The sequence below is a fragment of the Pseudophryne corroboree genome, chromosome 10, assembly GCF_028390025.1.
Source record: "Pseudophryne corroboree isolate aPseCor3 chromosome 10, aPseCor3.hap2, whole genome shotgun sequence".
Classification (NCBI taxonomy): Eukaryota; Metazoa; Chordata; class Amphibia; order Anura; family Myobatrachidae; genus Pseudophryne; species Pseudophryne corroboree.
In genome coordinates this window covers 58,261,421-58,288,027 of record NC_086453.1, presented here as the reverse complement: position 1 = coordinate 58,288,027, position 26,607 = coordinate 58,261,421, and the positions used below count along the sequence as shown (strand labels likewise).

The window sequence follows — 26,607 nt, the reverse complement described above, 5'->3', positions numbered from 1 at the left end:
CAGCGCCAGCAGCAGTAGGCGTTACACGCAAGGATGCATCGGAGGAATCCCAGGCAGGAGAGGAATCGTCAGAATTGCCAGTGACATGGCCTGCAGGACTATTGGCATTCCTGGGGAAGGAGGAAATTGACACTGAGGGAGTTGGTGGGGTGGTTTGCGTGAGCTTGGTTACAAGAGGAAGGGATTTACTGGTCAGTGGACTGCTTCCGCTGTCACCCAAAGTTTTTGAACTTGTCACTGACTTATTATGAATGCGCTGCAGGTGACGTATAAGGGAGGATGTTCCGAGGTGGTTAACGTCCTTACCCCTACTTATTACAGCTTGACAAAGGGAACACACGGCTTGACACCTGTTGTCCGCATTTCTGTTGAAATACCTCCACACCGAAGAGCTGATTTTTTTGGTATTTTCACCTGGCATGTCAACGGCCATATTCCTCCCACGGACAACAGGTGTCTCCCCGGGTGCCTGACTTAAACAAACCACCTCACCATCAGAATCCTCCTGGTCAATTTCCTCCCCAGCGCCAGCAACACCCATATCCTCCTCATCCTGGTGTACTTCAACACTGACATCTTCAATCTGACTATCAGGAACTGGACTGCGGGTGCTCCTTCCAGCACTTGCAGGGGGCGTGCAAATGGTGGAAGGCGCATGCTCTTCACGTCCAGTGTTGGGAAGGTCAGGCATCGCAACCGACACAATTGGACTCTCCTTGTGGATTTGTGATTTCGAAGAATGCACAGTTCTTTGCTGTGCTGCTTTTGCCAGCTTGAGTCTTTTCATTTTTCTAGCGAGAGGCTGAGTGCTTCCATCCTCATGTGAAGCTGAACCACTAGCCATGAACATAGGCCAGGGCCTCAGCCGTTCCTTGCCACTCCGTGTGGTAAATGGCATATTGGCAAGTTTACGCTTCTCCTCCGACAATTTTATTTTAGGTTTTGGAGTCCTTTTTTTCCTGATATTTGGTGTTTTGGATTTGACATGCTCTGTACTATGACATTGGGCATCGGCCTTGGCAGACGACGTTGCTGGCATTTCATCGTCTCGGCCATGACTAGTGGCAGCAGCTTCAGCACGAGGTGGAAGTGGATCTTGATCTTTCCCTAATTTTGGAACCTCAACATTTTTGTTCTCCATATTTTAATAGGCACAACTAAAAGGCACCTCAGGTAAACAATGGAGATGGATACTAGTATACAATTATGGACTGCCTGCCGACTGCAGACACAGAGGTAGCCACAGCCGTGAACTACCGTACTGTACTGTGTCTGCAGCTAATATAGACTGGTTGATAAAGAGAAGATGTCTATGTAACTATGTATGTATAAAGAAGAATGAAAAAAATCCACGGTTAGGTGGTATACAATTATGGACGGACTGCCTGCCGAGTGCAGACACAGAGGTAGCCACAGCCGTGAACTACCATACTGTACTGTGTCTGCAGCTAATATAGACTGGTTGATAAAGAGAAGATGTCTATGTAACTATGTATGTATAAAGAAGAATGAAAAAAATCCACGGTTAGGTGGTATACAATTATGGACGGACTGCCTGCCGAGTGCAGACACAGAGGTAGCCACAGCCGTGAACTACCGTACTGTACTGTGTCTGCAGCTAATATAGACTGGTTGATAAAGAGAAGATGTCTATGTAACTATGTATGTATAAAGAAGAATGAAAAAAATCCACGGTTAGGTGGTATACAATTATGGACGGACTGCCTGCCGAGTGCAGACACAGAGGTAGCCACAGCCGTGAACTACCGTACTGTACTGTGTCTGCAGCTAATATAGACTGGTTGATAAAGAGAAGATGTCTATGTAACTATGTATGTATAAAGAAGACTGAAAAAAATCCACGGTTAGGTGGTATACAATTATGGACGGACTGCCTGCCGAGTGCAGACACAGAGGTAGCCACAGCCGTGAACTACCGTACTGTACTGTGTCTGCAGCTAATATAGACTGGTTGATAAAGAGAAGATGTCTATGTAACTATGTATGTATAAAGAAGAATGAAAAAAATCCACGGTTAGGTGGTATACAATTATGGACGGACTGCCTGCCGAGTGCAGACACAGAGGTAGCCACAGCCGTGAACTACCGTACTGTACTGTGTCTGCAGCTAATATAGACTGGTTGATAAAGAGAAGATGTCTATGTAACTATGTATGTATAAAGAAGAATGAAAAAAATCCACGGTTAGGTGGTATACAATTATGGACGGACTGCCTGCCGAGTGCAGACACAGAGGTAGCCACAGCCGTGAACTACCGTACTGTACTGTGTCTGCAGCTAATATAGACTGGTTGATAAAGAGAAGATGTCTATGTAACTATGTATGTATAAAGAAGAATGAAAAAAAACCACGGTTAGGTGGTATACAATTATGGACGGACTGCCTGCCGAGTGCAGACACAGAGGTAGCCACAGCCGTGAACTACCGTACTGTACTGTGTCTGCAGCTAATATAGACTGGTTGATAAAGAGAAGATGTCTATGTAACTATGTATGTATAAAGAAGAATGAAAAAAATCCACGGTTAGGTGGTATTACAATTATGGACGGACTGCCTGCCGAGTGCAGAGACACAGAGGTAGCCACAGCCGTGAACTACCGTACTGTGTCTGCTGCGACTGGATGATAAATGATATAAAAAATATATATATATCACTACTGCAGCCGGACAGGTATATATTATATATTATATAATGACGGACCTGCTGGACACTGTCTGTCAGCAGAATGAGTTTTATTTTTATAGAATAAAAAAAAAAAAAACACACAAGTGAAGTCACACGACGAGTGTTTAACTTTTTCAGGCAATCACAATATAAGTATACTACTAACTATACTGGTGGTCAGTGTGGTCAGGTCACTGGTCAGTCACACTGGCAGTGGCACTCCTGCAGCAAAAGTGTGCACTGTTTAATTTTAATATAATATGTACTCCTGGCTCCTGCTATAACCTATAACTGGCACTGCAGTAGTGCTCCCCAGTCTCCCCCACAATTATAAGCTGTGTGAGCTGAGCAGTCAGACAGATATATAATATATATAGATGATGCAGCACACTGGCCTGAGCCTGAGCAGTGCACTGCACAGTGCACACAGATATGGTATGTGACTGACTGAGTCACTGTGTGTATCGCTTTTTTCAGGCAGAGAACGGATATATTAAATAAACTGCACTGTGTGTCTGGTGGTCACTCACTATATAATATATTATGTACTCCTGGCTCCTGCTATAACCTATAACTGGCACTGCAGTAGTGCTCCCCAGTCTCCCCCACAATTATAAGCTGTGTGAGCTGAGCAGTCAGACAGATATATATAATATTATATATAGATAATAGATGATGCAGCACACTGGCCTGAGCCTGAGCAGTGCACACAGATATGGTATGTGACTGAGTCACTGTGTGCTGTGTATCGCTTTTTTCAGGCAGAGAACGGATTATAAAGTAAACTGCACTGTCCTCACTAGTAAACTCTCTCCACTCAGTCTCTACACTTCTACAGTAACAGTACTCCTCCTAGTCAGCTCCAGTAAATCTCTCTCAGTCTCTTATAATCTAAATGGAGAGGACGCCAGCCACGTCCTCTCCCTATCAATCTCAATGCACGTGTGAAAATGGCGGCGACGCGCGGCTCCTTATATAGAATCCGAGTCTCGCGAGAATCCGACAGCGTCATGATGACGTTCGGGCGCGCTCGGGTTAACCGAGCAAGGCGGGAAGATCCGAGTCTGCTCGGACCCGTGAAAAAAACCATGAAGTTCTGGCGGGTTCGGATTCAGAGAAACCGAACCCGCTCATCTCTAGTGTGTATGCACCTTCATCAGAAGCCGCATGTTCGCGCTGGCCGCGGCATGACGTCACTGTGCGATATGGCACAGTGTGTATGTGCTATGTAGGCGGCCCGGGAGGAAATACTATGCGATATAGCTCATGAAGCCAGGGGCATTTTAAGAGAGGAGGAGGCCCGTGTTCAGCCTCCTACGTCGGGCCCCCTCCTCTCTGTCCGGACGCCGTAGAGTCTGAGCACTAGAGGGCTCAGACTCTACTGCGCATGCGCAGATCTCCGGGAAAATGGCGCGGCGGCCATTTTCCCTGAGATCTCTCTACTGCGCATGCGCAGAACGCCGTGAAAATGGCCACTGGGCCATTTTCACTGTGTTCTAGCGGCGCTGCGGATGCCGGCGCTGGACTTCGGAGGGGTAAGTATTTTACAAATGGTTGCAGTGTGTGCGGTGGGTTTCCCCCTCTGGACTCAGGGGCCAGTGTGCACCGCACACACTGCACCCATTATAGAAACGCCAGTGCATGAAGCGTATCGCCTATTGTGTACCTACCTTTAGAAATATGTTACAATATATTTAGTTAAAACAGGCAATCGATGTATGGATTGAGGAGAGCAGCAGCTGTAGGTGAAGGTATTGTAATTAGAGATGAGCGCCTGAAATTTTTCGGGTTTTGTGTTTTGGTTTTGGGTTCGGTTCCGCGGCCGTGTTTTGGGTTCGACCGCGTTTTGGCAAAACCTCACCGAATTTTTTTTGTCGGATTCGGGTGTGTTTTGGATTCGGGTGTTTTTTTCAAAAAACACTAAAAAACAGCTTAAATCATAGAATTTGGGGGTCATTTTGATCCCAAAGTATTATTAACCTCAAAAAACATAATTTACACTCATTTTCAGTCTATTCTGAATACCTCACACCTCACAATATTATTTTTAGTCCTAAAATTTGCACCGAGGTCGCTGTGTGAGTAAGATAAGCGACCCTAGTGGCCGACACAAACACCGGGCCCATCTAGGAGTGGCACTGCAGTGTCACGCAGGATGTCCCTTCCAAAAAACCCTCCCCAAACAGCACATGACGCAAAGAAAAAAAGAGGCGCAATGAGGTAGCTGTGTGAGTAAGATTAGCGACCCTAGTGGCCGACACAAACACCGGGCCCATCTAGGAGTGGCACTGCAGTGTCACGCAGGATGTCCCTTCCAAAAAACCCTCCCCAAACAGCACATGACGCAAAGAAAAAAAGAGGCTTTTTACTGATATTTGGTGTTTTGGATTTGACATGCTCTGTACTATGACATTGGGCATCGGCCTTGGCAGACGACGTTGCTGGCATTTCATCGTCTCGGCCATGACTAGTGGCAGCAGCTTCAGCACGAGGTGGAAGTGGATCTTGATCTTTCCCTAATTTTGGAACCTCAACATTTTTGTTCTCCATATTTTAATAGGCACAACTAAAAGGCACCTCAGGTAAACAATGGAGATGGATGGATTGGATACTAGTATACAATTATGGACGGGCTGCCGAGTGCCGACACAGAGGTAGCCACAGCCGTGAACTACCGCACTGTACTGTGTCTGCTGCTAATATATAGACTGGTTGATAAAGAGATAGTATACTCGTAACTAGTATGTATGTATAAAGAAAGAAAAAAAAACCACGGTTAGGTGGTATATACAATTATGGACGGGCTGCCGAGTGCCGACACAGAGGTAGCCACAGCCGTGAACTACCGCACTGTACTGTGTCTGCTGCTAATATAGACTGGTTGATAAAGAGATAGTATACTACTAATATTATATACTGGTGGTCAGGTCACTGGTCACTAGTCACACTGGCAGTGGCACTCCTGCAGCAAAAGTGTGCACTGTTTAATTTTAATATAATATTATGTACTCCTGGCTCCTGCTATAACCTATAACTGGCACTGCAGTAGTGCTCCCCAGTCTCCCCCACAATTATAAGCTGTGTGAGCTGAGCAGTCAGACAGATATATAATATATATATAGATGATGCAGCACACTGGCCTGAGCCTGAGCAGTGCACACAGATATGGTATGTGACTGACTGAGTCACTGTGTGTATCGCTTTTTTCAGGCAGAGAACGGATATATTAAATAAACTGCACTGTGTGTCTGGTGGTCACTCACTATATAATATATTATGTACTCCTGGCTCCTGCTATAACCTATAACTGGCACTGCAGTAGTGCTCCCCAGTCTCCCCCACAATTATAAGCTGTGTGAGCTGAGCAGTCAGACAGATATATATAATATTATATATAGATAATAGATGATGCAGCACACTGGCCTGAGCCTGAGCAGTGCACACAGATATGGTATGTGACTGAGTCACTGTGTGCTGTGTATCGCTTTTTTCAGGCAGAGAACGGATTATAAATAAAAGTGGTGGTCACTGGTCACTATCAGCAAAACTCTGCACTGTACACTACTGAGTACTCCTAATGCTCCCCAAAATTAGTAAATCAAGTGTCTCTCTAATCTATTCTAATTCTAAACGGAGAGGACGCCAGCCACGTCCTCTCCCTATCAATCTCAATGCACGTGTGAAAATGGCGGCGACGCGGGCTCCTTATATAGAATCCGAGTCTCGCGATAGAATCCGAGCCTCGCGAGAATCCGACAGCGTCATGATGACGTTCGGGCGCGCTCGGGTTAACCGAGCAAGGCGGGAAGATCCGAGTCGCTCGGACCCGTGAAAAAAAACATGAAGTTCTGGCGGGTTCGGATTCAGAGAAACCGAACCCGCTCATCTCTAATTGTAATGCTACGTTCACAACAGATTGTATTGCTGAACGTCTGGTTAGAGGCACACCAGCAAGGAGGGAATTGCAATAGTCAATGAATGAGATAATGACTCAGAGCTGGACAGGCCACGCCCACCTGTGACATGGCAGTTATGAGCTGATTGGCTGGCACTTTTTCACTCTCCATTTTATCACTTTACAAGCGATGATGCAGTGGCGGAACTGTGGGAGGCAGTGGAGTCGGCTGCCGCCGGGCTCCTGACCTCCAGGGGGCACATCTCCTCCATTATCTTCTGCAGCCTAAATCGTTCGCTGCGGAGGAGCTGTGCCAGTGACACGGAAGCTGCCTCCTCGTTGTATATACAGAGCTGACTCTGGCTGCAGCTAGGGGGAGCTCCAGACAGAGCGCATCTCCTCCCTCAGTGAAGCTCTCTGTTCATCTCTGTTCCTCCGTTGGGCTAGCAGCAGGTAGGCACTGGCAGCACTTGCCTCAAGCTGCACTAGGGGGTGTTAGTAGTGGGAGGGGGGATGCTGGGGGGTATTTAATAAATGTTGGCAGCTCTGTTTTGTGTGTGCATGTTTTTAAGTGATGTGTGTGTGTGTGTGTGTGTGTGTGTGTGTGTGTGTGTGTGTGTGTGTGTGTGTAAGTGAGGTGTGTGTGTTTAAGTGTAGGAGGCTTTTGTAAGTGAGAGGCATGTGTGTAAGTGAGGTGTGTGTGTGTGTGTTTAAGTGAAGGAAGCTTGTGAGAGGCGTGTGTGTGTGAGAGGCATGTGTGTGTGAGAGAGGTGTGTGTGTTTAAATGAAAGATTTGTGTGTGTGTGTGTGTGTGTGTGTGTGTAAGGCATTTGTGTGTTTTTAAGTGAAGGAGGCATGTATGTGTCTGTGAGAAAGAGGCATGTGTGAGAGGTGCGCGTTTGTGTTTAAGTGAAATAGGTGTTTGTGTGTTTTTAAATGAAAGAGGCGTGTGTTTTTAAGTGAAAGAAGTGTGTGTTTTTAATTGAAATAGGCGTTTATGTGTTTTTAAGTGAAAGAGGCGCTTGTGTGAGAGAGAGGCATGTGTGTGTGTGGTTTTAAGTGACAGGCGTTTGTGTGTTATATAAAACACACAAACGCCTTTCACTTAAAACCACACACACGCCTCTCTCTCACACAAGCGTCTCTTTCACTTAAAAACACATAAACGCCTATTTCAATTAAAAACACACACTTCTTTCACTTAAAAAAACACACGCCTCTTTCATTTAAAAACACACAAACGCATATATATATATATATATATATATATATATATATATATACACAAGAAATCCAGCACTCTGAGATATAGAATGACTTCTACCTGGGTGCCTTTACTGTAATTGCATAGATCCAGTACAGGCAGCTGCATGAGCTGGCTGAAAGCACGGCACTCCAGGATTTAATTCATAGCTTTTTTTATAGAAAATGAATAAATGGTACAAGCATAATATATTTGTTATGTAGCTCACAGTCTTTGTGGAATCCTCATTAATGCCAACGTTTCCGGCCCTCTGCGGACCCCGTCATCAGGGCTGAGTAGAGAGAGCTAGTCCATTGTTGAGGATTCCACAAAGACTGTGAGCTACATAACAAATATATTATGCTTGTACCATTTATTCATTTTCTATAAAAAAAGCTTTGAATTAAATCCTGGAGTGCCGTGCTGGTACACCACTGCGCCAAAGCATCTCCATTGGGACCCACTGGTGGGTGAGGGAGTACTGCGGTTGTGCTATAAAAGGTATGCTGATGTCTATTTTATAGTGATGACTGACTTGGAGTGCCGTCCACTTTGCTTGTGTATCTATATTACTATTGGGAAAACACCTGAGCACGCTGCTACTGTTTACCCTGAATGCCAGATAGCTACGTATGGTGTGTGTGTGTATATATGTAGGGGGGCACCAACATTTATCATGCCTACGGGCGACTGGGGTGAACTTACGCCACTGCGATGATGCATCTAGCCCAATGACTCAGAGCTGGACAGACCACGCCCGCCTGTGACTTTATGCAAATTCCGCTACAAAGCTCTTCCCTGTAGCCGTGCGTATGAATGAGCTGCCCGCTGTCAGCATCTGTAGATGCTGTAGAACCGCCTGGTGAGTCTTTAGATGCCACCACTGGCAGTTGTGAATGTGTGGCTGCGGCACAGCCCAAAATTAAAAGAAGGGACCCATACTAAACAGACAATGCTGCCAACACCGTCGGCTGGGAGTCAGCATGAAGCCACTGAGAAATGCAAAAAAGGGGGAAAACACCCAAGGGTGATTTGTTCCTGGCGCTGAATGGGGAGGTTCAACACAGCAGCTAAACACAAGGGGTTGGTCAGACCCCAAATATGATACAAGCAAAAGGGAAAATGTAGCGCTTGAAGGTCATCAAATGAGAAAGGTAGGTCACATCAATAACACAATTTATAGTATTAGTAGGAGCAATACTTAAAATAATCTAAAATACACATTTTCTAAAAACCAATAAAATAGATTGGTAGATGAAGAGAAAGAGCTCCTCCCACTTGCATAAGAGTGAAGATAAGGCAAATTTCAATGGACCTGTTTCATTAAACAGTCCCCTAAGTCCCGCGTGGGCTCATATAGGTCACAGCCGTGAATAATAGTTACCACCAGTGTCTTTCCAGGCGTTTAAGCGGATCTGCGTCCGCAGATGGCAGTCCCTTGGTTGGTGGTGCAAAAGATTTTCCACGGTTTGTAAGGATCCCTCCTTAGATGGGGTCCAATGTGTTGTAACAACGGGGGACATGGTCCAGGTCTCAATCTTCCAATGATGTCGATTGGTGGGAGTGAACACACAGCAGCAGAGATCTGTTTCCAATCCCGGCTAATTACAGGCGCTGTGAAGAACTAATTAGAAACTGACTTCCAGCCATACGACTGAATGCAGAAAGCTCTGAAGCAGCACCCGACCTCTCCATAGCATTATTATTATTTTTAAACCCCAGTTTCATTTGGAACAGGACCTGTACTATGAGAACCAATGAATCCCTGTACACTGTGGGTTTGTAACGTGATGTAGCAGTAAGGGTCTCAGTAGCTGCGTTTATGGCTACGCAGGAACAGGCTGTATTGGCACTGAAGCCGCCGGGTCAGTAATCAGTGTTATATGCCACCTCATCGCATGACACTATGTGAACCTTTAGAGTGTTCTGGAGAGCCTCCAGCAGTCAGTGGATCATCTACAAGTGGTACAATGGTAAAAGTCAGCTGAAGAGGAACTGCTGGGGAGGTGTGGGGTGATGAATGCTGCTGAGGGGCGGGTGTTACTGACAGGGTCGGGGCAGGGTAAAATGAGCCTCTCTTCAGGGTTATCTATTATTAGAAACATGTTATCTGGCGCAAAGCGATCTAACATCCAGAGCTTGCCCATCACACTGTCCCTAACCCTACTCTGATGCAGGTGGCTTCGTCAGGATGCAAAATATTTCATTTGCATATATGTAACTCCCTGGTGTCTTTACGCTTTTAGATCATTTATATCATTCCCTAATGTAAATCAATGGGCCCTGATTTTACGCTTCCAGGGCCTGATTCTAAGTTGCACGCAATCCCCAATATGCGCGCAGACGAGCGCCTTTTTGCAATTGCGTTTGCACAAAAATTTGTAAAACCGTGTATAGTACATGGGTTATACCGTGTGTACACACAATGGTGCTGCTGCCATAGAGATGGACGGTATCAGAAGGGTGGAAAAGTGATGAGCGTACCTGGGCGGTGACCGGGAGGCGGCTAGAAATGCAAAAATGGTCCCTTCAGCTAGAGGGTTGCATAGTGTGTCAATGCAAGCGGCTGCATACACAGATGCACAGACGCAGTTATAGGAGGCCATACTCGGAGACACTGCGCCTGCAAAAGGGCTGGTGTAATTTACGATAGTGAGTGTTGTATTAGGACGCAGCAATCCGTATTACAGTGTGCATGGACACTAAACATGGGCTTCTCAGTCCTTGCACATTTGGTCACAGGCATACCTCCCAACTGTCCAAATTTTCACAGGACAGTCCAGTTTTTTGGGGCCTGTCCCGCTCTCCCACCCGCGGGCAGCAGTGTCCCACAGTGGGGGGGGCAGTTGGGAGGCTCCTGTCACTGCTGCTCTGCTATTCACTGAAGACAGGAGAGGGGGCATGCCAGCAGCTCAGAGAGCACTGGGCATAAACCCTCAGTGACTAAAAGGGGGCGTGGCTCACAATCATGGCGATCATGTGAAGCCACGCCCATTTTCACAGGCCACGCCTCCTTTTCGAAATTGAACACGGCTTCGCCGTGCTGATGTCCCTCTTCCACATGATTCAATGTTGGGAGGTATGGTCACAGGGAAGGGGTTTGTAGCAGGATTACCAACCACCAATAGAGGCTGCTGTGCACGCTTCTGGGCGCCTTTTTCTGTATTTTACAGAATAATATCTAACCAAATATGGGGCGGATGCACTAACCTCAAAAATGTGCTCAAACCTCCTAAAACTGCCGATGTTTGCCACAATACTGTATTGCAGAAAAGTGGTCTGCAGAGGATATCGGAGATTGCAGTCCCCATAGCATACCTTCCAACATGACCCTCTCCAGGAAGGACACAATGCTCTGCTCCTGCACTTTTCTTTTAATTTATGATTGCCGGCACCTGTGTTGAACAGGGTAATGGATAAGAAAGGTGTTTCACCACAGGTGATGCCAATCAAAAATTAAGAAGGAAATCTAGGAGCAGAGCATTCTGTCCCTCCTGGAGAGGGTCATGTTGGGAGGTATGCCCATAGTGTGCCATGGGGCAGTGATGTACCAGAATGCACCAAGATCCAGAAAGCGAAACATTACGGAGTTTGTTCCCAGGACAGTAGAGAGCCTGTCTGGGCCCAGGTATTTTGGGGGGAAAGGGGGGGGGGGGGGCGTGGCAATTATTTGTTGTACCTTTTCCAACTCTGCCAGCACAGAGCAGAGAGCCACGCTTAGGGGTAAATTTGCTAAAGCTTCCAAAACAGAGAATTGGTGATGTTTCCCTTAGCAACCAATAAGAAGCTGTCTATGATTTCTCTATTGCCTTTTAGAAAATGATAGACAGAATCCGATTGGTTGCTATGGACAACATCACCAATTCTCTGTTTTAGAAGCTTTAGTAAATGTACTCCTCATTGTGGTGTCCGCAAACTGGTGACTGTTATACAATACAGAGAATATTCCAGTCACCACTGTATCGTACAAGAAACATTCTAGTTACCTCTACAGTGCACAGAAATAGTGATGAGCGGGTTCGGTTCCTCGGAAACCGAACCCCCCCGAACTTCACCCATTTTACACGGGTCCGAGGCATACTCGGATTCTCCCGTATGGCTCGGTTAACCCGAGCGCGCCCGAACGTCATCATCCCGCTGTCGGATTCTCGCGAGATTCGGATTTTATATAAGCAGCCGCGCGTTGCCGCCATTTTCACTCGTGCATTAGAAATGTTAGGGAGAGGACGTGGCTGGCGTCGTCTCCGTTTATTAATTTTGATGCAAATATTTGTGCTTATTGCTTAATTGTGGGTACTGGGGAGCAGCTGTATTATATAGGAGGAGTACAGTGCAGAGTTTTGCTGATCAGTGACCACCAGTTTTATCCGTTCTCTGTCTGAAAAACGCTCCATATCTGTGCTCAGTGTGCTGCATATATCTGTGCTCACACTGCTTTATTGTGGGGACTGGGGACCAGCAGTATTATATAGGAGGAGTACAGTGCAGAGTTTTGCTGACCAGTGACCACCAGTATTATACGTTGTCTGCCTGAAAAACGCTCCATATCTGTGCTCAGTGTGCTGCATATATCTGTGCTCACACTGCTTTATTGTGGGGACTGGGGACCAGCAGTATTATATAGGAGGAGTACAGTGCAGAGTTTTGCTGACCAGTGACCACCAGTATTATACGTTGTCTGCCTGAAAAACGCTCCATATCTGTGCTCAGTGTGCTGCATATATCTGTGCTCACACTGCTTTATTGTGGGGACTGGGGACCAGCAGTATTATATAGGAGGAGTACAGTGCAGAGTTTTGCTGACAGTGACCACCAGTATATATAGCAGTACGGAATGGAAGGCCGCTGCTCTACCTACCTCTGTGTCGTCAAGTATACTATCCATCTAGATTCTATACCTGTGGTGCATTTTAGTTTTGCAGTTTGCTGACAGTGACCACCAGTATATATAGCAGTACGGTACGGAAGGCCACTGCTCTACCTACCTCTGTGTCGTCAAGTATACTATCCATCTAGATTCTATACCTGTGGTGCATTTTAGTTTTGCAGTTTGCTGACAGCGACCACCAGTATATATAGCAGTACGGTACGGAAGGCCACTGCTCTACCTACCTCTGTGTCGTCAAGTATACTATCCATCTAGATTCTATACCTGTGGTGCATTTTAGTTTTGCAGTTTGCTGACAGTGACCACCAGTATATATAGCAGTACGGTACGGAAGGCCACTGCTCTACCTACCTCTGTGTCGTCAAGTATACTATCCATCTAGATTCTATACCTGTGGTGTATTTTAGTTTTGCAGTTTGCTGACAGTGACCACCAGTATATATAGCAGTACGGTACGGAAGGCCACTGCTCTACCTACCTCTGTGTCGTCAAGTATACTATCCATCAAGATTCTATACCTGTGGTGCATTTTAGTTTTGCAGTTTGCTGACAGTGACCACCAGTATATATAGCAGTACGGTACGGAAGGCCACTGCTCTACCTACCTCTGTGTCTTCAAGTATACTATCCATCCATACCTGTGGTGCATTTCAGTTGTGCGCAGTATATATAGTAGTAGGCCATTGCTATTGATACTGGCATATAATTCCACACATTAAAAAATGGAGAACAAAAATGTTGGGGGTTAAAATAGGGAAAGATCAAGATCCACTTCCACATCGTGCTGAAGCAGCTGCCACTAGTCATGGCCGAGACGATGAAATGCCATCAACGTCGTCTGCAAAGGCCGATGCCCAATGTCATAGTAGACAGCATGTAAAATCCCAAAAACAAAAGTTCAGTAAAATGACCCAAAAATCAAAATTGAAAGCGTCTGATGAGAAGCGTAAACTTGCCAATATGCCATTTACGGCACGGAGTGGCAAGGAACGGCTGAGGCCCTGGCCTATGTTCATGGCTAGTGGTTCAGATTCACATGAGGATGGAAGCACTCATCCTCTCGCTAGAAAACTGCAGTGCCACTCCTAGATGGGCCAGGTGTTTGTGTCGGCCACTTGTGTCGCTTAGCTTAGTCACACAGCGACCTTGGTGCGCCTCTTTTTTTCTTTGCATCATGTGCTGTTTGGGGACTATTTTTTGAAGTGCCATCCTGTCTGACACTGCAGTGCCACTCCTAGATGGGCCAGGTGTTTGTGTCGGCCACTTGGGTCGCTTAGCTTAGTCACACAGCTACCTCATTGCGCCTCTTTTTTTCTTTGCATCATGTGCTGTTTGGGGACTATTTTTTTGAAGTGCCATCCTGTCTGACACTGCAGTGCCACTCCTAGATGGGCCAGGTGTTTGTGTCGGCCACTTGGGTCGCTTAGCTTAGTCACACAGCTACCTCATTGCGCCTCTTTTTTTCTTTGCATCATGTGCTGTTTGGAGACTATTTTTTAAAGTGCCATCCTGTCTGACACTGCAGTGCCACTCCTAGATGGGCCAGGTGTTTGCGTCGGCCACTTGGGTCGCTTAGCTTAGTCACACAGCTACCTCATTGCGCCTCTTTTTTTCTTTGCATCATGTGCTGTTTGGGGACTATTTTTTTGTAGTGCCATCCTTTCTGACACTGCAGTGCCACTCCTAGATGGGCCAGGTGTTTGTGTCGGCCACTTGTGTCGCTTAGCTTAGTCACACAGCGACCTTGGTGCGCCTCTTTTTTTCTTTGCATCATGTGCTGTTTGGGGACTATTTTTTGAAGTGCCAACCTGTCTGACACTGCAGTGCCACTCCAAGATAGGCCAGGTGTTTGTGTCGGCCACTTGGGTCGCTTAGCTTAGTCACACAGCTACCTCATTGCGCCTCTTTTTTTCTTTGCGTCATGTGCTGTTTGGGGACTATTTTTTTGAAGTGCCATCCTGTCTGACACTGCAATGCCACTCCTAGATGGGCCAGGTGTTTGTGTCGGCCACTTGTGTCGCTTAGCTTAGTCACACAGCAACCTTGGTGCGCCTCTTTTTTTCTTTGCATCATGTGCTGTTTGGAGACTATTTTTTTGAAGTGCCATCCTGCCTGACACTGCAGTGCCACTCCTAGATGGGCCAGGTGTTTGTGTCGGCCACTTGTGTCGCTTAGCTTAGCCATCCAGTGACCTCGGTGCAAATTTTAGGACTAAAAATAATATTGTGAGGTGTGAGGTGTTCAGAATAGACTGAAAATGAGTGTAAATTATGGTTATTGAGGTTAATAATACTATGGGATCAAAATGACCCCCACATTCTATGATTTAAGCTGTTTTTGAGGGTTTTTTGTAAAAAAACACCCGAATCCAAAACACACCCGAATCCGACAAAAAATTTTCAAGGAGGTTTTGCCAAATCGCGTCCGAATCCAAAACACGGCCGCGGAACCGAATCCAAAACCAAAACACAAAACCCGAAAAATTTCCGGTGCACATCACTACACAGAAACCATTCTAATGTATTATATGCAATGCCCAGTAGACATTATACTGTATTTTACTGACCATTTATTATACACTGTCATTAGTGTATCATTGGACTTCTCTGCAAAATGCAGATGCCCAGCTCCAATGGCTATAACAGTCAGAAATGAAATCTCTGATGACTACTTTAATGCCACATGTCCCGTGAGGCACTACTACACTTCTTGTATCTTCCCCGCAGAGTGACCAGTGCAGCTGCCCCTGCCAATCACAGCAGCTGCATATAGTAAACAGACCAGGCCTAGCAATGGTGGTCCATCACCAAGTCCTGCAGACAAGAACGGCTGCATTCTGAGCAAGTACACAATGTGTATTTAGATTAATTGGCTGATATGAATATGCAAATTCCTGACCATTGGGATCTTGTCCCAGTATGTGGCTGCTTTCATAGCGGCCTGACCATCATCAATGGTCCTGTGCCATGTTGGCGCTATTAGTCTAGATAAGTGGAGCTGTCACAAATTCCCAGGCATCTGAACACACGGCTGCTTTAGAATGGAGACACTAACCTCCAGCACGGGATGTAGTCAAAGGGTTGTCAATGACAATGTCAAAATGACTAATGTCGACACCACAATGGCATCTGTCAGGGGCATCAGAAGGGGCAAGGGGGCAGCTCGCTAACACCAAACATGAGAGAGGCCCCGATACTGGGGCAGAGGAGGAGTGGCGGGTGGCTAGGTGCAATACTGCTGTCGCATTCAAACGCAAAGGTGGCACGGATGCTTACGTCAACACCCTGTGGAAGGGTGATGCTGTTGGTACTCAGCAGGGCTGCTGTACGGCTTTCTTGTGGGCGGGCACAGAGGGGATCACAGCAGGAAGCAGGCCGACACATTTTTAGGTTCAAGTGGGCGAGGGGGGGGGGGGGGGGGTCGTTGGGACAGTAGAGAATGAAGAGGCCTCTCTATAATAAAGAGTTGGACCCCGCTGCTAACCACGCTGGTAAGCCTCTGATTATATCTGGCTGACCTGTGCTCCTCCTCCCCTTTGTGCTCAGTTTTGCTCCCTTTACTTCACACTGTAGGTGTGCCTGTCTCCCCCAGTATATATCTACATATCAACAGTGTGTATGTCTCCTTATCCTTATGAGCAAAATGGTGTCAGTGAACAAGCAAACTGTACAGTAGATCAAGATGTATGCTAAAGGATGAACAGGTTTGGGTGGAAGCCATGTCCAGTCCACAGCAGTTTATCTCAAAAACTGTTTTCCTACAGTTACCCAAAAGGACATAATTGAAGTGTGGTCAAAGAGAAAGCCAAGTGCAACATCTCAGACCTTTTGGAAGTACGGCCTGCGTGCACATACCAAAAGACAGGAGATGCAAGCTGGATTCAAAATCACTGACATGCATCTTGCTTGGCCACTGCCATGAAAGCAAAGGTTACAGATTATGGAATCCAAGTACCAAAAAGCTTGTCAAGTCTAGAGATGTCATATTCAAAGAAACAGTGCAAGTCACAGAAATATTGGAATTTAAAATGCCGAACAACTATGTGTATCTGATCATGCCAGCAACTGGAGATATATCTGAACCAGAAGTTACCAACATGGAAGTTCAACCACAGAAAAGGTTGTCTGCAAGATCAAATATCGGGAAACTACCTAAGAGATATATTGAAGAATTTGCAAATATTGCATTTACATCATACTTGCCTACCTGACCCTCTCCATGAGGGAGAAAATGCTCTGTTCCTGGACTTTCCTGGTAATGTATGATTGCCATCACCTGTGGTGAGCTAGGTAATTGATAAGAAAGGTGTTTCACCACAGGTGATGGCAATCATACATTACCAGGAAAGTCCAGGAACAGAGCATTTTCTCCCTCATGGAGAGGGTCAGGTAGGCAAGTGTGATTTACATACCTCCCAACATGACCCTCTCCAGGAGGGACAAAATGCTCTGCTCCTGGACTTTTCTCTTAATGTATGATTGCTGACACCTGTTTTGAACAGGTTAATGGATAAGAAAGGTGTTTCAGCACAGGTGAGGGCAACCATACATTAAGAGGTAAGTCCAGGAGCAGAGTATTGTGTCCCTCCTGGAGAGGGTCATGTTGGGAGGTATGCATTTAGTTAGCCTTAAGAGATCCAGCAGCAGTCAAAATCTGACTGGTATGAGTGGAAGTCCACGGCAGGCAAAGGGACTTTGCAAGATTTAAAGGTAACAAGTGAGGAAGACATCCAGAAACAGAAATTACAGCAGTCCTCTTTCTGATATATCAAGAAGAATGGATCAGAGTCACTTGATATGTTGATGTTTTCTTATATGTTTAATCTTGTTTCCTTTTCAGGTTGCTACGAAAAAGTGACTGAGCTACTGCACAGACTACATGTTGATGTTCCTGCAGGGAATCTTCATCCTCTGTACCAAGATGGCCACTGAGGCTACTACTAAACAGGTGCAGCGCCATCTTGGGACTGTGAGAGAGTGCCACAGTGGGAGACAGTAGTCTTCACTTACATGTTTACATGCAATATAACCGCTGTTCCAGCATACTGCACCGCTACCCGGTACCCACATACACTCCCCGGCCGGTAAACTGTATGAAACCCTGGTCCACTTAAGCTGGCTCCATCTACCAGTGTGTATAGTAAGTACGGCTGTACCTGCTTCATCTTCAATAAAACCACTCCACTGGTTAAGTTACTGGGCTGTTCATTCATAGTTGTAAGCATACTTGCCTACCTGACCCTCTCCATGAGGGAGAAAATACTCTGTTCCTGGACTTTCCTGGTAATGTATGATTGCCACCACCTGTGGTGAGCTAGTTAATGGATAAGAAAGGTGTTTCACCACAGGTGATGGCAATCATACATTACCAGGAAAGTCCAGGAACAGAGCATTTTCTCCCTCATGGAGAGGGTCAGGTAGGCAAGTATGGTTGTAAGGCATCCGCTGGTGATCAAAAACTCTGCTATAACCTCAAGCCTGTATACACACATTTCCAACACATTTCAGTCTCTTCAATCTAGAGCAGAGGTTCTCAAACTCGGTCCTCAGGACCCCACACAGTGCATGTTTTGCAGGTAACCCAGCAGGTGCACAGGTGTATTAATTACTCACTGACACATTTTAAAAGGTCCACAGGTGGAGCTAATTATTTCACTGGTGATTCTGTGAGGAGACCTGCAAAACATGCACTGTGTGGGGTCCTGAGGACCGAGTTTGAGAACCTGTGATCTAGAGCACAGGTTCTCAAACTCGGTCCTCAGGACCCCACACAGTGCATGTTTTGCAGGTCTCCTCACAGAATCGCAAGTGAAATAATTAACTCCACCTGTGGACCTTTTACAATGTGTCAGTGAGTAATTAATAAACCTGTGCACCTACTGGGTTACCTGCAAAACATGCACTGTGTGGGGTCCTGAGGACCGAGTTTGAGAACCTCTGATCTAGAGGGACTGACGTGTTATATACGGGTGTCTATTCATGAAGCAGTGAAAAGTGTGGAGAAGTGAGCCAGTGGAGAAGTTGCCCATGGCAACCAATCAGCTTTGAAGTAACATTTATAATTTGCATACTATACAATTGTACGGAGCAGCTGATTGGCTGCCATGGGCAACTTCTCGACAGGCTCACTTCTCCACTCTTATCACTGCTTCATGAATAGACCGCTAAAAGTGGCTAAATTTCATTATGTGATGTCTGGTCCTGTTCTATTATCTATACTATGGGATATAAATATAGCGAGTACATTCCTAACGTACCCCTTCATCCTTAACATTGCATATAGGTCCTCATTCAGGTCGCATAGCAATAGCGATACAATCACGATGCAATCGCATTACGCCGATTTTTCCATTCTGAGGTGTTCGCAGGACTACAACAAGGCTTTGCGAGGGCGAAATGGTTGAAATGGGGGCGGATCGACACCATTTTCGGTGTGACTATGTGAGATCACACGCAGTCGCTCCCAAAAAAATAAATGGTGCCGATCATATGGCGGGGCGGACCTTCTCACGATGGATGGCCTTGCTGTGCGCTGGGCTGCCCCCAGCTGAGATTTTTCATTCACAGGGGTAAATTTACTAAGATGGGAGTTTTATATAAGATGGGATGTTACCCACAGCAACCAATCAGATTCCAGGTATTATCTTCTAGTAGGTGCTAGATAAATGAGAAGTAGAATCTGATTGGTTGCTATGGGCAACATCCCATCTTAAATAGACCTCCCATCTTAGTAAATTTACCCCACAGTGTCTGCCAGTGGTGCAAGTATGCGGGTACGTTCGGGTACGGAGTACGCTTAAGAATATGGCAGCGGGTACTCAGTACCACCTGCCACACACTTTGCACCCGCGACCACCATTACCACAATTATAATGCGCCACAAAGTAACAAGACCATGGTGCTTGGCAGCATGACAGCACCTCCCAGTTTGTCAGGGTTACTAGGAGCGCAACGGTGATGTCATGACGCCACATCACACTTCCTCCTCTGGCGGCTGTGGCTGGCGTGAAGAGAGGAGCCTGATTGCACTTTCCCGCAGCGTCTCTTGCTGGGAGCATTCATTTCTAATATAATGTGGACACTACTATATATGTCTATTATTATGGGGTATTATTACTACAGATTTCTATTGTAATGTGGACACTACTATATATTTCTATTATACCAGGGACACTACTACACTATACATTCCTGTTATAATGGAGGCATTATTATATATTGTTATTACATTGGGGGCATTACTATATATATTTATTATACTGGGGGCATTATTATATATATATATATTTCTATTATACTGGAGGCAGTACTATATATTTCTAGCCTTGCCTCCAGAGTGCAAAGAAAAGGGGCTTTGTAGTGTCGCCACGCCACTAGTGTCATGTAGCCACTCCCACTTGTGCCATGTGGCCACGCCCCCTCACACCACATGACCACGCCCATATTTCAGTACCACTAAGAAAATATTTCTTCTTGCACCACTGGTGTCTGCCTTGATTGCAGAAACTGTGACTGATGCTGAATAGGGCCCATAGGACCTTATTCAGCTTCAGTTGCAGATTCTGCTACTGCTGACGATCGCATGCTGGGGGATGCGCAGCAATCAATTGCGATCGCATTGCAGAACCAGAAATTATGGTTGACTCCCCGCATACTCAGCCAGGCTTTGCAGCGGCCGCATGTGATGTCACGCGGCCACCCCTAAAACAGTCTGGACACGTCTGCTTTGTCCAGACCACTCATCCCTAATGCCGCATCGACGCCCGCTGCTGTCAATCAATTTGCGATTGCATCTTTCAGGAATGTGATTGCAATGCAGAAGCCCGCGCATGCACGTTGCGGACTTCGCACATGCGCAAATGGGCGAAAAGCGTCCATCTGCGATATTTGTGGTATTGCGAAAGAACCATGAGGGCCCTAGTCAGCTCAATGCATGCCTTAAACTGCCTATATGCACCAAAAGCTGGTGAAGTAAGTGGGGTCCTACATTCCACGCTGTATGGTGAGGCATGTTTGTGAAGGTACTGTGTAAATCTGGGTTGTGTTTTGTGGAACAAAAGCTTATTGTAATTAGAACTTCAACCTGCGAACCTGCTATTCCGTGCAACCTAGCACAAGCATCTTCTGAGCGCCTCTAGCCAATAGAATTACAGCTGCCATATTTCCGTCTGATGAGGGGATGCTTTTCTCCAACAAAAACCTACATATTGGAGAAGGTGCACAAAATGGGTGTGGCCTGTTTCCTGTGCCTTGTTCTGTCACATACATCTATTATTTCATATCATCTTTTAGTTCTGTATTTTCTTATTATTATTTTTACCTCATTAAAGAGAAACATTTAAGCAAAACTTTCTTTTGTGTATTTAAATATTATTGACATCTAAAATAACATAGCTTATAGATTCAGAAAAGGGACATCTGTGAAGTGACATACTCACAGGCCAGTCTACAGTCAGCAATAGCGACACGCGGGACCGTGCATCGCTATCGCTATGGGCTAAACACACGGAGCAATGTCTGCTTAACTTCTAAGCATTCTAGTCAGATTGCTTAGAATTTAAGCACACATCTCTACGTGTGTACCCCCCTTAAGTTTATTTAAAACAGTACACGTTGTATGACAAAAGTGCCAGATTGAGGGGGGTATGTATCAAAGCATGGCAAGAGACAAAATGGAGAGAGATAAACTACCAACCAATCAGCTCCTACCATAGCTGGGACGATGTCAAGGAGGGTTTTGTGGCATTCTAATAAAAATACTGGGGGAAATTTATCAGACCTAAGAGAGATGAAGGACCAACCAATCGGCCCCTGTCCGAGTTGTTCTTGATAAATGACAGGAGCTGATTGGTTGGTAGTTTATTTCTCTCCAAGCTTTGATAGATCTAAAAGGGGATCAATCATGTCCCAAACTGTACCCCCAACTCCTTCACTAATGAATATAAAGTAATCCTTTCTATCTGTATTTTCATCAGTAGCGGATCTTGCTACGGGCACGCAGGATTTTTGCCCGGGGCGCCGCCTTCTGAAGGGCGCCACCGCCATCCGGAGGGCGCTGCCGCCATGGCAAGATCCGCTACTGGTGCCCCCTGGTGCTCGGTAGGTGCAGTGCTGTGCGGTACGCACAAGTCATCGAGACTGCACTGCTTTGTGGGAGCGGAGCGGCACATAGACACTAGGGGTCATAATTGACCTCGTTTCTATGCAGTGCTATGGGAGAGATGTCATGGCGTCTCTCCCATAGATCAGAGGAGCGGCGCTGGCGGCCAGACACGGAGGGCAGCAGCGGTCGGGAAGCAGGAGCGGGGATTGTAGGTATTCATTTTTATTTTTATATTTTTTAAGCGGCGCAACTAGGGGACACAACTCTACAGGGGGCACAGAACTGGGGGCACGGCGCAACTAGGGGGCACAACTCAGCTGGGGGCATAACTGACCACGCCCCTTCTCCGTGAAGCCACACCCCTATTTTCTCACCCGGGGCGCCACAAAGTCTAGATCCAGCCCTGATTTTCATCTACCTACTTAACTATTTTCTTACAAGACCTGCAAGGGAGAAGTGTTAGCAGTAACATGCAGCTAATCGGACACATGGCGCATTTGAAAAGCATGTATCGCCAAAGCGATTTGCAGACATAAAATATCCTAAATGCCAGCATAATTATATAACTTAACATATGCTGCTTTATCGTCTTATTATAGAAATATAAAGGTCTTAAGCCTTAATGTTATGAGCTAAAATGGCCGCCGCACCATTTTACTCAGAGGGCCCAAGTTTCATTTTGGACCTGCTATGATACTCTGTATGAATTAGCATCAGAATATACTTGCGGGCTCTCCAGAAATTTCTTAAAGATACTCAGATTTTGGGGAGCAGTTGACTCCCCCCTTCATGTCCACAATTATTTCATCGTGTTTCTATTTTCTGCTGCAGCATTTTGTGTTGCCTTCATGATGCAATTCACATTTATCAAGCACAGTCCATCACTGACCCAGGGAGGGGACCCACAAATGACAGCCATGATGCAGCAGTTAGCACTTTGGTTTTTGAGAATTAGGGGGAGAAGTTGCCCATGACAACCAATTAGCACTGACGTAACATTTATAATTTGCATAGTATAGAAGTATACCGAGCAGCTGATTGGTTGCCATTGGCAATTTCTCCACTTTTATCACTGCTTAGTACATGTTCACCAGCATAATCAACAAAAATACTCATATAGCTGCAGTATACAAACAGCAGTCACAATAAAAGTAACGGCAAAAGCACTAAACCTGTGAATTTCTGGGCTCACTGCAGACACCACAATCAATAAGGCTGGACAAAAATGTTGTTTAGTTAAAGCATTTATTAAAACGGAAAGTGAGATATCTTCCAGCAGCTGCACAGAGCTGAGACCACGTTACCATTTTATAATAAGCACACAGAAATACAAGCTGCACAAGGGTTAACCCATTCTCCGTCAGGGGTGGCGAGAAGGGGGGGTGTGGGCGGGGTGTTAACATTTCATTGAGCTGCAAATTGTAAGTGCAACATTTAAATGTCTGATCTGATGCAATACTCCGATTGATCTATTACTTTCCTGCCATCCATTTTACTATGTGTGTTTCTAAGTATGGAGTTATGTTGTTATGTTGCTATAGTTTAGTAGTTTTAGCTATGTTCCTCGGACAGGGAAGTGGTGGAGCAAATAATATTGGGAGGAACTTGACATGCAATGAGGAGACAGACAGAGTAGCTCTTAATGAAGTATGAATAGTGTAGATCTGTAGACTGGATGCCATCAGCACATTAACCCCTTCATTACTGAAGCTATAAGACTAAACGGTTAGTTTTCTGCAATATTGAAATGGACGGGATCTGAGATTCTCTCTGGGACCTGGACAGTGAGTTTGACGTCTTTGTTCCTATTGAGCAACCTTGAAATTACCCAATTGGAAATACTGATCTAGTGATGGGATCTCCAACTGAAGGATTGTTTTGAGAATCCACTGTTCGGTGCAACCCAGCAAAGTTTCTATTTCAAGTCTGGTTTTAACAAGATTATTGCAGAACAGGGCATGGAGGGTGTGTGTGTTTTGTACATATGTCATTGAATAAATTAATTGCCCATTCCGCCACAGATCAGGTACTCCAGACCTTGCTCTTATAAATAGATGAGTCATAAAACGGGATGCTCACCGAACCCATTATAATGTATAATAATTCTACAGGGCCACTTTAAAGGCAACATGTAATAATGTGTATTAATATTAACTGTCAAAAATGTACATAGAAAAATGAAGCATCTGTATTAATGGCATTTGGTTCATCAAAGCAGTGTAATTAAAATACTCTTAGCTGAGAGGGCAATATGGGAATTGATATTCGTATGCACACAAATACAGCATTCGTCTTAGCCCATGGCATGGGTGGGGGCACGCACCAGAACACTGAAATAAATACTGGTCAACGTCAGAGGTCAACGTACATGGTCTATTTACATCACATAATGATTAGTAGCATTTGTACCAGAAAAACTAAGCGATAGAAGTGAAAAGAAATGTATTTTAACTGGTTTTCTGTTTTTTATCTGACATATCGTTTTTACTGTCAAATAAAGATTTAATAAATAATTGAACCCAGAAGTCAGATGTGTAAACCTCCATTTGTAGTGTCCCAACTGTGTGCCAGGAGTAAAACAGTTCCTTCCAGTAGAACTTCAAGTCCAGTCCATATCAATGTCCCATTGACTTTGTGATTAATAAAGCAGAAGGCATAGCACACAGCGATAAAGGCTCAATGCAAATCTGTTTAGGTATCCTGTTCATGCCGGCAGCCATATGTTACATAAAGCTTGTGAGCTAATTGCTGCAACGTTACAATTAACACTTTACTGACACAGATTTCTCTTTTTTTTTTTTTGTTCAATGTAGAAAAATATTGTTGCTACTTTTCCACTAGTGTGAATAATAATAATAATTGATAGATGATCCCTATTAATTTTATAAAATATGAAACACTTTAGTCTTAGTTACCTTCATCATCATCATCATCATCATCATCATCATCATCATCATCTTTGCCACCTTCCTGCTTTTTGGGTTTGTCATCATCGTCGTCATCATCGTCATCATCATCGTCATCGTCGTCGTCGTCATCATCATCATCGTCATCATCTTCATGTTTTTTTACAATTTGATCATCGTCATCATCGTCGTCATCATCTTCATCATCATCATCATCTTTATCATCATCTTCGTCATCATCATCATCGTCGTCGTCATCATCTTTATCATCCTCGTCGTCATCATCATCATCATCGTCGTCATCATCGTCGTCGTCGTCATCATCTTTATCATCCTCGTCGTCGTCATCATCATCGTCGTCATCATCATCGTCGTCATCATCATCGTCGTCGTCATCATCATCTTTGTCGTCATCATCATCGTCGTCATCATCATCATCGTTGTCGTCATCATCATCATCATCATCGTCGTCGTCGTCGTCATTATCTTTGTCATCATCATCGTCATCATCATCATCGTCATTGTCATCATCATCATCATCATCGTCATCTTTATGGTCATCATCATCATTATCTACATCATGGTCTACCTGAGTGTGGTCATCATCATCATCGTCATCGCCATCACCTTGCACTGCTCCTTGGGCCTGCCCTTGAACTCCAGGCAGTACATTTACTTGGAAGGAGCAAATGGCCGTGACCAGCAGGCACAACAGCCACACTTTCTGTGAGGCCATCTTAGTGCAAAAGAGCCAAGTCTATGAATACTTCCACCAGCAGTCTCACGGTGTGCTTTGGTTCAGTAGGCTTCCGGGGGTGGTAATAAGGTAAAAGAATGTTGCAGTAGGTTGAATCAGTTCAATCCTAAGTGTGAAGGACCAGTTTGCATTCCCAATAAACTAATCCAATAAAAGGCAATGTTGGACGGGAGACAACAAGCAAAACGTCAGCAGACAACAGCAAAAGTGAAGAAGAAAAGTGCCTTGGGAAAAAGAGACCCATGCATAGGGCTGGAATGATTGATAGCAGCAGATGCACCAAAGGAACCCTCTGTCTTCCAGCCAATAGCTGCAGAGGAAGGGCTTTTTTTCCAGCACTCCAGTGCCGCTAATATAGAAAGAGATGATGGCTTCATGACCATATTTGTGATCCACTCTGTACAAAAGGTCACTGAAGGGAGCACTGAGACAAGTTACTAGTAAGTCTGATATGCTTCGGTAGGACAGCTATACTTAGGAGTTATCTGCCTTTGCTAGTGCTGTTCATTGTGACAGGAGCATTGTGGTTTTAATGTCCCCTCACCCTGTCTCTAAGTGATTTCTGGCAACATCAGGTATAGCTGTATGGTATAGAATGCACATATCCCTAAATCCGCTTTGCAAGGGCAGGGTCACTACTGAGAGTAATTACATTTTCAGCATCCCTGCGGATAAATGCACCAAGGTTCAATTTGCTTGAACTGCAGTAGGAAAGAAAAAGCTGACTACAACCACTTTGGGCAATGTAGGACACACATGGTTAAATGGTTAACTATATATATATATATATATATATATATATAAAAGATTGTACTGGATATAGATTTCCATTACTCTCACGAGCAGGGCCCTCTCTACCCCCCTACCCCCCCTTCCCCCCATTGTCATCAGCAGCACAGTGCTTCTGGGTTCAGGCGGCACTGCTTTTGTAAGAACTTTTTTGTTTGTATCCACTGCTCTTATTTATGACCCTCATTACGACCTGATCGCTAGCAGGCTACTTTTAGCACTGCTGCGACCAGGTAGTCGCCGCCTACAGGGGAGGGGGAATCGCTGTGCAAAGCTGCGCTCGCTTGTGCAGAGAGCAGTTTCTGCACAGCTCAGGACTTACTCACCCGCTGCGATCATC

At 45.4% G+C, this 26,607-nt stretch overlaps 1 protein-coding gene and 1 long non-coding RNA gene across 3 annotated transcripts in view; one reads left to right on the top strand and one right to left on the bottom strand.

The window, feature by feature from the left end:
• LOC134965989 (sarcoplasmic reticulum histidine-rich calcium-binding protein-like) overlaps positions 1-25,762 on the bottom strand; it is a 43,841-nt gene extending 18,079 nt beyond the window's left edge. The window contains exon 1 of one of the 2 annotated variants that reach the window (XM_063942436.1): positions 24,731-25,762. In XM_063942436.1, the coding sequence (XP_063798506.1) occupies positions 24,731-25,457 (727 nt within the window). In that variant the 5' untranslated portion in view covers positions 25,458-25,762. The remainder of the gene's footprint in view (positions 1-24,730) is intronic. The other variant, XM_063942437.1, reaches the window with a different exon arrangement.
• LOC134965990 (uncharacterized) lies at positions 9,986-17,893 on the top strand. The gene is made up of 3 exons (XR_010188563.1): positions 9,986-10,042; positions 16,477-16,832; positions 17,553-17,893. It is a non-coding gene; the product is annotated as an uncharacterized LOC134965990 (long non-coding RNA).
• Positions 25,763-26,607: the final 845 nt, after the last annotated feature.